Below are 13,302 nucleotides of genomic sequence, written 5' to 3' on the forward strand. Positions count from 1 at the left end.
AACTTCAATTTTTTCCCTAAAGTTCACCGTTCACAAGTTATTCATACCAATACAATCCCCTTGTGGCAGACATTTCTAACCATAATATTACAAGAATATTTATGTTTAGTGCAATTTGTAAGCATATCAACAAAATTCTTTACACTCGTCGCTTTTATCTTTTTGGATTAAAACGATATTTGGAAGATCACGATGGCGTGATGAATGGCACAGAAATGAAAATTTTAAGAGCAGGTGACGACGATCTTCGGCTAAGTACACGAAGAACGTCTCGGCAACTTGAGGTGAGTAAATCGAAAATTTGAAAAGTTCTAAATAAAGATGGTAGAAATCCGTACATTTACAGCCTGTGTAAAATTTACTTCCGGGAGATGCAGAGACGCCTGAATTTTTGTTAGTGGTTGTTAAAGTCACAACATAATCCAGAATTCTTACTAGAAATACTTTGGGCCGAGGGGGGTCGTAAATTTGCGCAATATTTGGTCACAAGAAAATCCTCATGAAATTCGGACAAGATCTTTTCAACACAAATTTTCAACAAAGTGTGGTTCGGAATAATTCGGACCTTTCTTCTTGCCACCCCATCCAAATTCCCAGTCATTTCTAAACTTTCCAGAAAACCATCTATTTGAATTATTAGAGGATGTTTCATTAAATATACCTCAAAATAGCTGGATACAGATGGATGGTGTTCCTGCGCATTTTAGGAGAATAATACAAGAATGAGTTAATGAAAATTATATGGGGCGATGGATAGGATGAAGACCAAATCCCAATGTCAACCGTAATGGTACAGAGTCCAGTGTCTTGGTCAGTCAGATCGTCAGATCTAAATTCCCTGGACTATGTTTGGGGTTACCTATCTGAAAAGTAAAGTTTACTTTACTCCAATAGATACAAGACCACAACTACTGCAGAGAATAGAAGACGGGTGAAATGAACTAAAAGAAAACCACCACATGATATTAGCTTCAATTAGGTAGTTCCATTAATACATTAATAGAAGATGTCAGAAATGTATAGATGTGGATGGTCCGCATTTTGAACAATTGTTGTAAATACGTAACGATAATTTTGTTTTTTGTTTAGTTGTTGCTTGGTAAATCTATTTTTATTATTATTTTGATTTAAATTGTTCTTATTTGTAAAGATAGTGGATTAGGCCTCCGGGGAAAAATAAAACACACTAGGAACACTACGTCACAGGTGATGTGGAAAGAATTTTGTTGATCTGCTTACAAATTTCACTTACTTTTAAGCATAAATATAAATATTCTTGTAATATTATGGTTTGAACTGTCTGCCACAAGGGGATTGTATTTGTATGAATAACTTGAGAGCGGTGAATCTCAGGGAAAAAATTCAAGTTACCTTTTTTATGTATTTAGTGCCTTAGAATATAAATCCATTACAATAGTTTGTAAAAATATAGTGGCGTATGTTATTTTTTATAAAAAGACGGTGAGCCCTGTCCAGTTGTACACCACTGGTTGAACCTTTAGAGCTTATATTTTAGGGAATGCAAGGCCTATTGTCATACATTACCTGTACTAAATTTTATTGAGATCGGTTAGATTCCGGAGATATAAACAAAAAATAATTTTTTTTACAACTTCAACACCTTGTATCCCTAAAACGATACCGTTCTAGACCTATGTTTATAAGGCAAACACCTACTATTTTAAAGAGATCTATCTGCCCTAGAAGTTTCCTGCATAAAATTTGGACCACCCTGTATATCAAAAACTGTCAAAAATAAGTGCCACATATGTTATACATATTCTTTTGTTCAGATTAAAATTTTACATTTAAAAATGTAATAATTTACAGGGTTTCCATTAAAAAAATAATAAGTTGAATCTCTCCCATCGATATTTAAATTTGAATTGTTTTTTGTTGCTAGCAACTTTATAAAATTTTTTTTTATTCCAACAAAATTTTTATATCTGCAAAACTACCGATATAAGTGGGGTGGGAAAGTTAAGGGGGTCACCCTGTACACATCTTTGTGTTCTCCTCTACTTAGAAATGCGTAATATCTAGAACTGAGAGATATTCACACATGTTTTCATTCTCAAATATTTTAGTTTTTCCAACTAAAAATTGCATGATATAGGTACTCATTTCATTGTTAAAATCTTAAGTTCACTTAAAATTCAACACCAAAATAATTTAATTTATTAATAACTTTTCAATAAATTTCAGCCACCCTGTATAACCGTGCCTATGATATGGCCGAACACAAGCAAATCCTGACGTTCATAGACACAGACTCTATTCATACACGGATATACTTTCAAGATGACTATTTCAGAAGCACGTTCGCCTTTTCGGGCCCCTCAAAGGTCCCATAAATAAACAGGCGCCCTTTTATCGGGGAGAACGTGCATTTAATTCGTCTGAGCTAAGCGATTCTGTTTACTTCACAATTCCCTTTGAATCTGATTCACTTACACCTGTGATAAATCTGAAAGGTCAGGCCGGCGTTTGATGTCGAGTGGCAAGCTGGAAGCCAAAATAATCGGATTAATTTATTCCGCCTGGAGATCCCCGACTTACACGCAATTATCGTAGATCGGGTTTATACGGCTGGTAGGTCGAGGGCAGGACGAATATATGTGGGGATAACGTGTTATAATAACGGATAATGAATTTTAACATTAAGTGGTTGCTGGTCCATTCGATTTACATCATTTTTGAAGACGCTACGCTTATCCGACATTTTTCTAATAAATTTTATCTATAACAGCGAAGTAAGTAAAAAACTAAATTAATTATTTTATTGAAGAAAATGAACGAAAATAAAAATTCTTAAAACATATTAGGGTTTACACATCTACAGGGTGTTTCAGTTAAAACTTCCCACCTGGAAAATGAATTTAAAAAAACAAAAGAAACCTGAGACACGTCGATTTTCTTTTTAAGGGGGGCACGTGATGGCGTAAGTTTTGGTGTCCCCGTTGAAAAGAAAATCGACGTGTCTCAGGTTTTTTGTTTTTCTTTTAATACAGATATTTCCCAAGTGGAAAGTTTTAATTGAAACACCCTGTATGTTAATTGAATAATCGTAGTCGGGTTAGTAACATTATTTATTTTAATTAATGGTTAAAGGAGGACATAGTAGAAGAGATTTCGAGTATCGTGTTGCAGTTATTTCGTCAATTTAAATAGTTTTTTCAACTTCATTGTTTTTTTCTTCGATATTCCAATCTTTTTATTTACCGAATCGGTCGTACATCCCTCTGCTACAGCGGATGACTTCCATCTACCGCGGTGTTTTAGTCATGAGATCTCCTCCGTCGTCTGCCAATAGCGTTATGGATGTCCATTTAAAACAGTGCCCTATGTAGGTTTTCGGACTCTTGGATTTTATATAGGAAGCTATAAATTTTCTACCTAAGTGTGTTTTTGAATCGGGAATGTAAATAACAAAAATGTTATCTGTTGCTCGATGTCATTTAACATCATTTTGTAAAACCTTTTCGACGAGCTCCTGCTAATCCCTTGGTTAAGGCGATCTGAAACAATAAGAAAGCATATAAAACCTTGTATATTTTTTATATTTGGACTGAAGATAAATCTCAACAAATGATAGAACAGATCCTACCTTTGTCATAAAAAAATCGTCGTCCGAAGCTTCCACAAATAATCTATCCAAAGGTAGAAAGAGGTTTCCTTTAGTCCTGCATTCAACTAATTTCTTCTCAAAAAATGTCATTACTCTAGAATATTTTTCAATATTTATGTTCTTTTACACAGCCAAAGTGGTTTTCATCATGGAGTAGTAGCACCAAAGTGAAGATTTTTGGTTTTAAAATAGTCAGTGAAATAAGCGATTAGATTATTTTCATTAATGCTTAGTGCTTCTTTTGCGGCACACCATTGCCCGAAACTGTTGTATTTCTTTTCATACACTGCCTTAGACCTTTCCAGCTTCTGCTTCTTCTTTTACTATTTCTGATATCTCCACTTCAAAAAATTATATTCAAGACCCGGTAATAAATACAAACAGTATGGCTACTTTTTTCACGACGTATTGTTTATATCATCGTAGTCACGAAAAAAAAATAACATCTTATAAAAGTTGCCATATTAGAACTGTTGTAAATAATACAGTCTAAATAATACAGTCCGTACAATATTTGTTGAGATAGAATTCTAAGAAAAAACACGATGATATAAAAAAAGGAATAAACGAAGAACAGTATGCACTGCAAGCTGCTACGATGAACGCCATGCCGCCAATGTCTTTCTACCTCGGGTGTCAAATGCGGTTAATTTCTAGAAAGTGACGCAGGGGCCTTCTTGCCTATTATTAGTCTTGCTATCGATTTTCAAAAAATGTTAAATTGCAGAAACCATATTTTGATGTTTTGAATCCTTTGGGAAACAAAGGGCGTTTTTCATTTTTGTTCGCCTTTTGTGATGTTCAATAACCTCTTTATGTATGAGTTAACTGCACATCTTTATGTATAGTGATTTGTGAAAATAAACAGAGCCAGCGGAAGAATTGATGAAGTGAGCTGTTCAGAAAATTTTTTTTCGGATTACTGTGATGAGTGAGATGTGCAAAAAAGATAAATAATTCAGTTGTTTTATAATAAAATGATGAAAACCTAATAGTATCATAAAAGAGTTGGATTACAAAACAAATTCTTTTTGCACTTAAAAAAAACGTTTTGGAGAAATATGTATTTTGTTAAATTATATAATTTCAAAAATCGAAGGGTGCTCTAATTTAAAAAATAATATGTTTAGGCTAAGACTGAAGTCGGAAGCCATAGAAAAATATCACGAACTCCACTGAACTCAAGATTGGGTCTACTTAATAACATATGGTATATGTCAAGGAAACCCGAAAAAACGTGTGAAAAAACTATCTATAATTTTAGGAAAATGTCAAGCAAATATGTACATGTATAACAGAAAAAATAATTATATCTTTATGTAGTACAACATTCTATATTCTGGCGGATGCGGCGGTTGCATAACAACTATACAATATGTTTATAGTAAGAAAGTAGGAACAGAACAAATTTTCAAAATTTTACGGAAATCCATATATACTGACACGCAATTTAAATTCTACTGTTAAACTGTTAGACAACAAATACGTCTATGTCAATATGACGCACATAGTTTATCAACCTAACCCAAGACTTACGCAATGTTATCAATGTAATATTTATTTACCTAACAAATAGTTGACTAAACAAGATTAAATGAATATTGTCATTATTTCAACAAAACTGAGACTCATTTTAACAAATAATTATTTTAATTTTGAGTGAAATTTTGTTTGTGGTGCACCGACAAATTTTACTGTGCTTGAGGTTTTAAATAAATTATATGAGATATAAAACAGTTTGGGGGTACCAGCTTTTTGCATTCCTGATTAAACTGTTCAAAATTAGAATAAATTTATTCGCCCCACGCTAAATATTCGACAGTTTATCGTTCTGCTCTGTTCCAAAGATGTTCCAAATCGCCTTAAAGATTGTTCTAAATCACCCCCAACATTTTAAATGGCCTTTTAATAATTTAAAATAAAATACTGAAAACCAAAGATATTATCAGATGTTTTTTGTGATACTTTCATTTTAAACCAAATTTGAGGGAATCTAAAAATTGTTAATTCAAAATAATATTCGATGTTCACTTTTGTTTCATTTTTCGATAGAAACAACCACGCTGGGGTTACTGGCCAATTGATTCACGACAAAAATCACCATCTGAACGTAGAATTAGTTGCTATTTTTAATTTCGGGTTCAAAAATAGGGGTCCCTATTTGAAAATTTGAAGTTGACCTTGACCGGTGACCTCTAGGTCAAATTTATGGTCAGTAATAATTTTCCCCCAACAAACCCTACCACTTTTATACAGATCATTTTCGCTAGAACCTAAACTGTCGTAGATATTACCGTGGGGCCATCAAAACGGCCCACCCTGTATATAAATTGAAAAAATTACTGATAGTATATATCTAAAAAAAGAGTTTATTCAAGTATTCGTTAGCTAAATAAATCTTTTATTGAATACTGAATAACTTTTGAGTTAACTTGCTACATTATGTTTGCCATATTGGTATATTACACCTGAACTACAAAAATTAGTTCTTAATAATTACAACTAAGTAAATGTCTTTTTTGTTGCATGGCAGTATAACTGCACATCGGTTTGTAATTGTAGGTACGCAATTTTGTGTTCCTCTACTAAGAAATGCGTAATATTAACAACGAACGGAACGATTTTTACACAGTTTTTTACAGTGTGATTCACTTTTTATGATTAGTACTTTAACCATCGATAGATTTCGTCAAAATAATGTAATTTTGAAGTATACACTTTTTAATCCATTTTAGAGATATAAAAGCTCTTGAAAAACTTTTTTTTTGCTTCCTATTTATTTTTTTCTTACACTATGAAAGCCATTTGTTTTATATTTGTATGAGGTGTACGAATGAAAAGCTGAAAATGAATCCATAAGAAGCCATTTTTCTCAAAAAAAAAACAAGTATTTGGTTTAAAAATAGTAAGAGACCTCTTTGCTGTAGAATAAACCGCAATGTAAAAAAAATATATTCATTATGAAAAATTTCCAGTGGCGTAGAAATTATATTAAATGTAGGTGTTCTCAGAGACCCTTACGGACGCCTAGGATTGATCTATTTTCATAATAATTTGTAAAATCGATAGAGCTTTTCATTCGTTCACTTGATACTAAATAGAAAACAAATGGCTTTCATAGATTTAGAAAAAATAAATAGAAACCAAAAAAAAAATTTTCTTCAAGAGCTTATGTCTCTAAAAAGAAGCCTTTGGAAGAAAAAGTGTATGCTTCAAAATGACGTTATTTTGACGAGATCTATCGATGGTTAACCTAATCATAAAAAGTGAATCACCCTGTATTTTAGGTTAGTTGGTTAATTACTTTGTTTTCATTTATTTGTTAAATTGATGATTTGAGCAAGCTTTACTAATTGCCTATTATTATCTAACTATGATCAGCCCTGTATATTTTTCGGTAGTTGAAAGAATATGAAAGTCCTCTCATTAGCCAAAAATGTTACTCTGAATACTTTTTATACAGAGTGTTTATTAAGTACTTGTACAAACGTTAAAGGGTGAATCTTTGACTAATTTTAAGATAATGAATATGGGTCCGCAACGGCTTGATTCTTGAGATACAGACCGTACAAAAAATGTTTTGTTTTGTATTTTAATTATATTTTTGTTCCAATTTTTTTCAAATTTTCACTAATTTAGTGATATCCAGTATTTTGTAAAGTGATAGTGCAACATAACACATGACTCTTTTTCGCTTTTTTTAAACTCTTATCGATTCAACTTACAAAATTCCAATGCAGGTTTAACATTAACCCCGTTTACAAAACCGCTGCTTTCAGCGACAAATACTAAAAGTATGTTTAGTCAAAAATGACATACAGTGCCACGAAAATAAGTTATGGTTATTTAAATCCAGGTACAACACTGTATGTGGCGCCCTTTAAAATTAAACCGTAAAACTAAATAAATATTTGACTTTCTCGTCATCAATACTCTCAGTTTCCCGAATTTCGTCAAATCGCCATGTTATGGAACAAAAATATAATCAAAATACCAAACAAAGATATATTGGACGCTCTGTATCTCAAGAACCAAGCCGTTGGGGATCCATGTTCATATGAATTTTTAAATTTAAAATTGGTCAAAGGTTCAGCATTTAAAGTTTCTACAAGTATTTAATAAACACCCTATATAAGCAACTATTTTCTTTATGTTTGGAGAATGTTGTCCATCTTCTAAAAAACATGTATGTCTACTCCTAGGAACTACCTTGGTCAAAATAGGGCTGCCATTCGTACTTCTTCCCCTCGTACGTGTGGTTGTTGTACTTGGTGCATTGCACAGCCCTGAACGTGGGCTTCCCTGGTGGACACGGTTGCGTGTTGCAGATGCGGTAGCGCTTGCGTTCGCCCACGCAGAAGCGGCCGCCCGCCACTGGCCGTGGATGGTCGCATTCGCGTTTCATCACGGAGACTCCGGAGCCGCAGGTCCGTGTGCACTCGCTCCAGGGGCCCCAGTCGCCCCAGCCGCCATCGATAGACGCCGGAGGTTCCATCATGGGCACGCACTTCTGGTGCTGGCACCACTGCAAAAGTATAAACAAGGATAATTTTAGCATTGCTACACTGAAAGAAATGGGCTAATTAAACTGTTTATCTAGAATAATGTGTATAGCGCATATTAAAACTTTCATAACCAATATACAACTTTTATTAAAAAAAAGCAATCATCTACATACTCATTATTCAATCAGTTTAACTGGAAGGTGCTTAATACACCTTATGCATCTATGAAATAAAGGTTATAATGATTTACTTATACATTATTAGGTGTTATAGACTTTATATTCCAATTGTATAGTAGGGAAGATTTGTTGTATAAAGACCAGTATCCGAATTTGTATATAACAATTGTATTAACAGAATTATTCGTTCTTATACTGAATATGTTTCCGTTTTTAACGTGTAAAACGCATCTTATAATGGTTAAGTGATCGTCACCTCTCGGTGCATAATCGGTTATGATCGTTGTTAAGTTATATTCATAGTCTTGTAATAATAATCATATGTCAGACCCGAGAGCGAAGTGCGCCGACTCAATAAGAAACCTGGCTATTCCAGCCGCTGATTTAGGGTTCGCCGCACGAGCTCATCCCTTCTAAGATTTCAGTAGCATGCTATGCATGAAGCAGAACGGTACTCAACTATCTTATACAGTCCACTTTTATTGTCCATACATGTTCAATCATTGTCAAAATAAACACACAAAACCACAACGTCTTTATTATCTTTACTCAAGAAGAGAAAATACAACAATCGTAAAATTTCCGACAGTCCGCTGTGCATCGACTTACACACGTCTAGTTTGATGAAAATGGACAGTATATGCACATGTTTTGTGGGATACATGATCATATCGCGTTGTGTGAAATGGAAAATTATTATGTAAGTATCTAACTGTTTTATGGCTTGTAATTGTTTTGTTTTTTCAAATGTAAATCTTGTCTAAATCTTAAAAATTATTATTTTGTAGGTCCTATTAGAAATCGCTGATGTTAAGTTTTACATAAGATGGAGGAACAGAAGGTTAACGGTGACAAAGAAGAGCATGGGTATAAAGTCAATCAACCAGAGGAAATAAAATTATATGGAAAGAAGCTCAACCTTTCTGGGGATGCTTCATTCTTAAGGTGGAAGAGTTATAGTGCAAATTCTCATGTAATACAAGAAAATACGGGTGCATCGTTGCTAAGAAAATAAACTGGACAGTTTTGGGAGCGATTTGTCATCATTTTTAATGCTTAAAAGTATGTTTTATGTATGTTTACATTAGAACCTTAGCTTGTAATTACAGTTATCCAATAAAATTTCTGAAAACTTAATGACATATGTTTTTAACTCATACAGAGTATACAACAGTTTAATACATTTATTATTATAAAACTTATAACCAGTACTAGATGTTCTAATAACGATATGGAACACTTTAATAACAGTTATTGCTATTATTTCGTAAAGGGTATAAAAAACGTTGTATACTAGTTATACAATAATTTAATAAAGAATAAGGTTTATAGTCACTATACAACTGTGCTAGCAATACGCGTTTTATATCCAATATTCACCTGTTTAACTGTCACATATAGTATACAATGGTCTTATAATGGTATATAGAATTCTAATAAAGAATAAAACGCATTTCTTTCAGTGTAAAAGTTAATGAAGCGATTAACGGGTTTGGTTTAGTAAATAATGTATTATTTGTCTTTACTTGTTTGTTATTTTTGGAAATATCCTTAATTATAATTTGACAATTACTTCCGAAAAATGTTAAATACATGGACATGGACACATTGTCGAAACGTTGGCAATTTTAACAAAAAAGTGTAAGTTCATTGTTCCAAACCTATTAATATTTTTAGTAAATTATTATTGTTAGGGGTGTAATATTTCTTAATAAGGTTCCTAGAAATTTTCAAAATCGCAGTCAATGTATTTATAAAGGGGGCGGAAGTTGAATATACCATTCGTAAGTTCTACAGGGTGTTCCGAAACTTACCGTGTGGTAGAACATGTCAAAAAAGAAAAGAATTTAGAAAAATAATTTTTTAATATTATCTCGCTTATTGTTAGAGATGGACCCAACAAACCCCAGCTGATGATACTAGACAGGGAACGTTCTATCCAAATATGTAAAAATATACAGGGTGTTCCATTTATCTTAACAAAGTTAACATCCGCGGTCATTTTGTTTGGACTGTATTTGTTTTTCTACTACCATTTTCGAAAACATAACTCTTAAAACAAAAAAGTTAATGTAGGGGTCAAAATATAGTGAATCACCTTGTAACATATACATAATAAATTATTTATCAGTCAATTTCTTTTTTTATACAACATTTACAATTAGTGCTTAGGACATAATATTCATAGAATTGTTTTCCTTAGGATTAATAGTTATGAAATCATATCTTTTGTTATCGCAACCTACTGAAGGATTGCTCAATATTCTGCTCAGGATATAAGTATAATTCAAGTAATTCTTCTATAAAAAATTATAAAACATACTACTATTTCCAAGAGGCTTAAGAACTAAAAGATTAAAAAATGAATTAAAGTAAATATTTTGTACTCGTAAAGGTTTGAAATTCATATTTTGATACAAAAATGGAAAGTTTCTAGTTTATAGACATATTATATTAATCAAAAACATAACTAGAATTATTGAATACTTATTAAAGAAAAAAACTCATTTGGAAATCAAGTTAATACTTACAAGTTGATTATGGATTGATCGATCGATTATTATCCGAAATCTTAAAAACAGCGACAACTATTAAAAAAGTATATCGACAAAAGGAACAAAATTATATTTGATGTTAAATGAAATAATGTATGTTTTAAAAACTGGTAAGTTATTAATATTCAGACTTGTTATAACTGGTGACAAGTAACTTTGACATCGCGTGCATGTAGATCCTTAACAAACAAAATTTCAGTTTACCAAGATAGGCTGAAATATTGCAGCAAATATCCCTGCAGACAATATAAATTATGGTACATAATAATTGAGACCGTGTACCTCACGGCGAATCCATCAATACAATTACTCTGAATAGATTAATCTGTATTTCAGTCGCGAGAGCATACAACGTATACACGGTGTATCAAGTTAGATGTGAAAATAACATAACTATCAGAGATAGGAAAGTGTTTAAATGGGAACAAAGATGAATGTGAATAAAAATACATAAACATTTTTTCTTGGATCCCGATTCGATCAGGTTTAACTGAAAACCACATTACGCTTTGTCAACGTTTCGTCGTTTTTGTTACTATATCTTCAGTACTCTATGTGATGAGTTGTATAAGACAAAAAATTGTACTTGCACAAGGTTATTCACATTATTTTTGTCCAGATGTTGTTTGTTCCACACTCCGTTTTTCTAAGTAAAAAAGCAACAACGATAAGGGGAGTAGTTTCTTGTAACTTGTACATTAGGACAATTAAATATAAAATTGAGAATATATATTAATATTTCAGATTCTAAAGATGAAATTATAATACGAAATAGCGTTTTTTAGTTACTGGATTGTAAAAAAAGGAAAAACAACATCTGGACAAATATGACAATTTTTTCGTACCGAAATGTTACTATTATTAATAGTAATATACATACAGGGTGATTCATTAATAACAGAACGTATCTTAAAGTAAGAATGCTGAAGTAAAATTATGACAATTGAACTGAATATGTCTTATTCCAATATTGACCTTTTTCGTTCTACAGGGCGTTAAAGTCAAAAAAATATTTTCAATGTTTTACAATATTTTGAGATTCTCTTAACGGATTGTCTTGGAAATTTCCACAACTATGGTTCTTAAGGTGAGAGTTAAGAGTATGGTAACTGTGTGCGGTCACTTACACGGGGCGTTAGTTATCCTCTTCTGTCAGCGTAAAAATAAATGATTACATGATTACATGATTAAAAATCACGGATGTGCAAATTTTTAAGATAATCAATTTACAGATGTTCAAAATATAAAAATAAATAATCGAGAAAATGTTTTTGATTTTAACACCCTGTAGAAGAAAATGGAGCAATAATCAAATAGTCAGTTCAATTATCATCATTTGACGTCAGAAATCTTCCCTTAACTTATGTACTTGTGGATACACATGTTCGCAAGTGACCCATATTTAATTAAGTCAAGAACGCCGCCGGACGGACAACGGGGTTCCTGGAAGACGCCCCAGGCAGAGTGGCGCCAAGGACCAGTGACTTCTGTCAGCGACTACCAAGCTACCTACGACCGACTCTACACACAGGGACTCTCCAACGAACACTCACCCCGTCAACAGTCTTTTCCTATACAAGTTTTCTATACGTTAGTTTTCAAAAAATTCTTTATTATTACCGTTGAGAAAGCGTTTTATTCTTGCTGTACAGCGAAAGCAACCCTCTTACTATTATTAATGAATCAGCATGTATAAGGAATAATTGGACAAAAGCCCACGGAAATATATAAAAAATTGCCTTACTCTTGTAATTCGGCATATTGTGCCAAAAATTGTATTTCTTCGTTTATAGTAGGAAAATATTTGGGTATTTATTGTTAAAATATTTATAGAAAGAAATTTTACCACCCCTTATAATTAGTTAATTAATTTATAAAAATATTGTGACATAAATAAGTAAAGTACATTTAATATATCTTTTTCTGTATATATTTAAAAAAGTAAATTGACGATTGCAAATTGTAAAATTTCATTGAAAATCTGCTTACATATTCAAACAGAACAAAAACTTATCAGGAAGTATTTTTCATTCAACTAAATCCAGGGAAGGTAAACCCAAAATGTCTGAAGAAGGAATTTTGTCGCAATCAATTTAAAACACTCTGTACATATGAAATAGGACGGATCATTTATTCGCTGGGTAAAATCGTGATGCGCCAATAATATTTCATGAGCCTGAAAGTTGAAATATCGTGCCCGATTGCAATTTTATATCCACGTCTCGTTAAAAATATATTCTAATAACTTCTGAGAAGGAAACGTCGTGCTCATTTAGAGCAGATTGCAGTATCTGATATTTTATTCCTTCAGTTGGAGAATGAATTAGTGTCTCAGAGAAATATTCTGTGTAATAGAACTACGCGAGACGAATCCTATATTTTTACAGTGTACAGTGGCTCAAAAAGTACCTTTTTTAATTCTAGAAGTTTGCTAG

At 32.4% G+C, this 13,302-nt stretch overlaps 1 protein-coding gene across 1 annotated transcript in view; it reads right to left on the reverse strand.

Moving 5' to 3' along the window:
- Window positions 1-7,837: 7,837 nt before the first annotated feature.
- The window catches only part of LOC108913432 (A disintegrin and metalloproteinase with thrombospondin motifs 7), a gene marked incomplete at its 3' end in the record, with an annotated part of 76,647 nt that continues 71,182 nt past the window's right edge, over window positions 7,838-13,302 (reverse strand). Inside the window, exon 8 of the mRNA XM_018718984.2 lies at window positions 7,838-8,153. Within this exon, the coding sequence (XP_018574500.2) occupies window positions 7,838-8,153 (316 nt within the window). The remainder of the gene's footprint in view (window positions 8,154-13,302) is intronic.

Source organism: Anoplophora glabripennis, unplaced genomic scaffold (genome assembly GCF_000390285.2).
Source record: "Anoplophora glabripennis isolate ALB-LARVAE unplaced genomic scaffold, Agla_2.0 scaffold939, whole genome shotgun sequence".
Lineage (NCBI taxonomy): Eukaryota > Metazoa > Arthropoda > Insecta > Coleoptera > Cerambycidae > Anoplophora > Anoplophora glabripennis.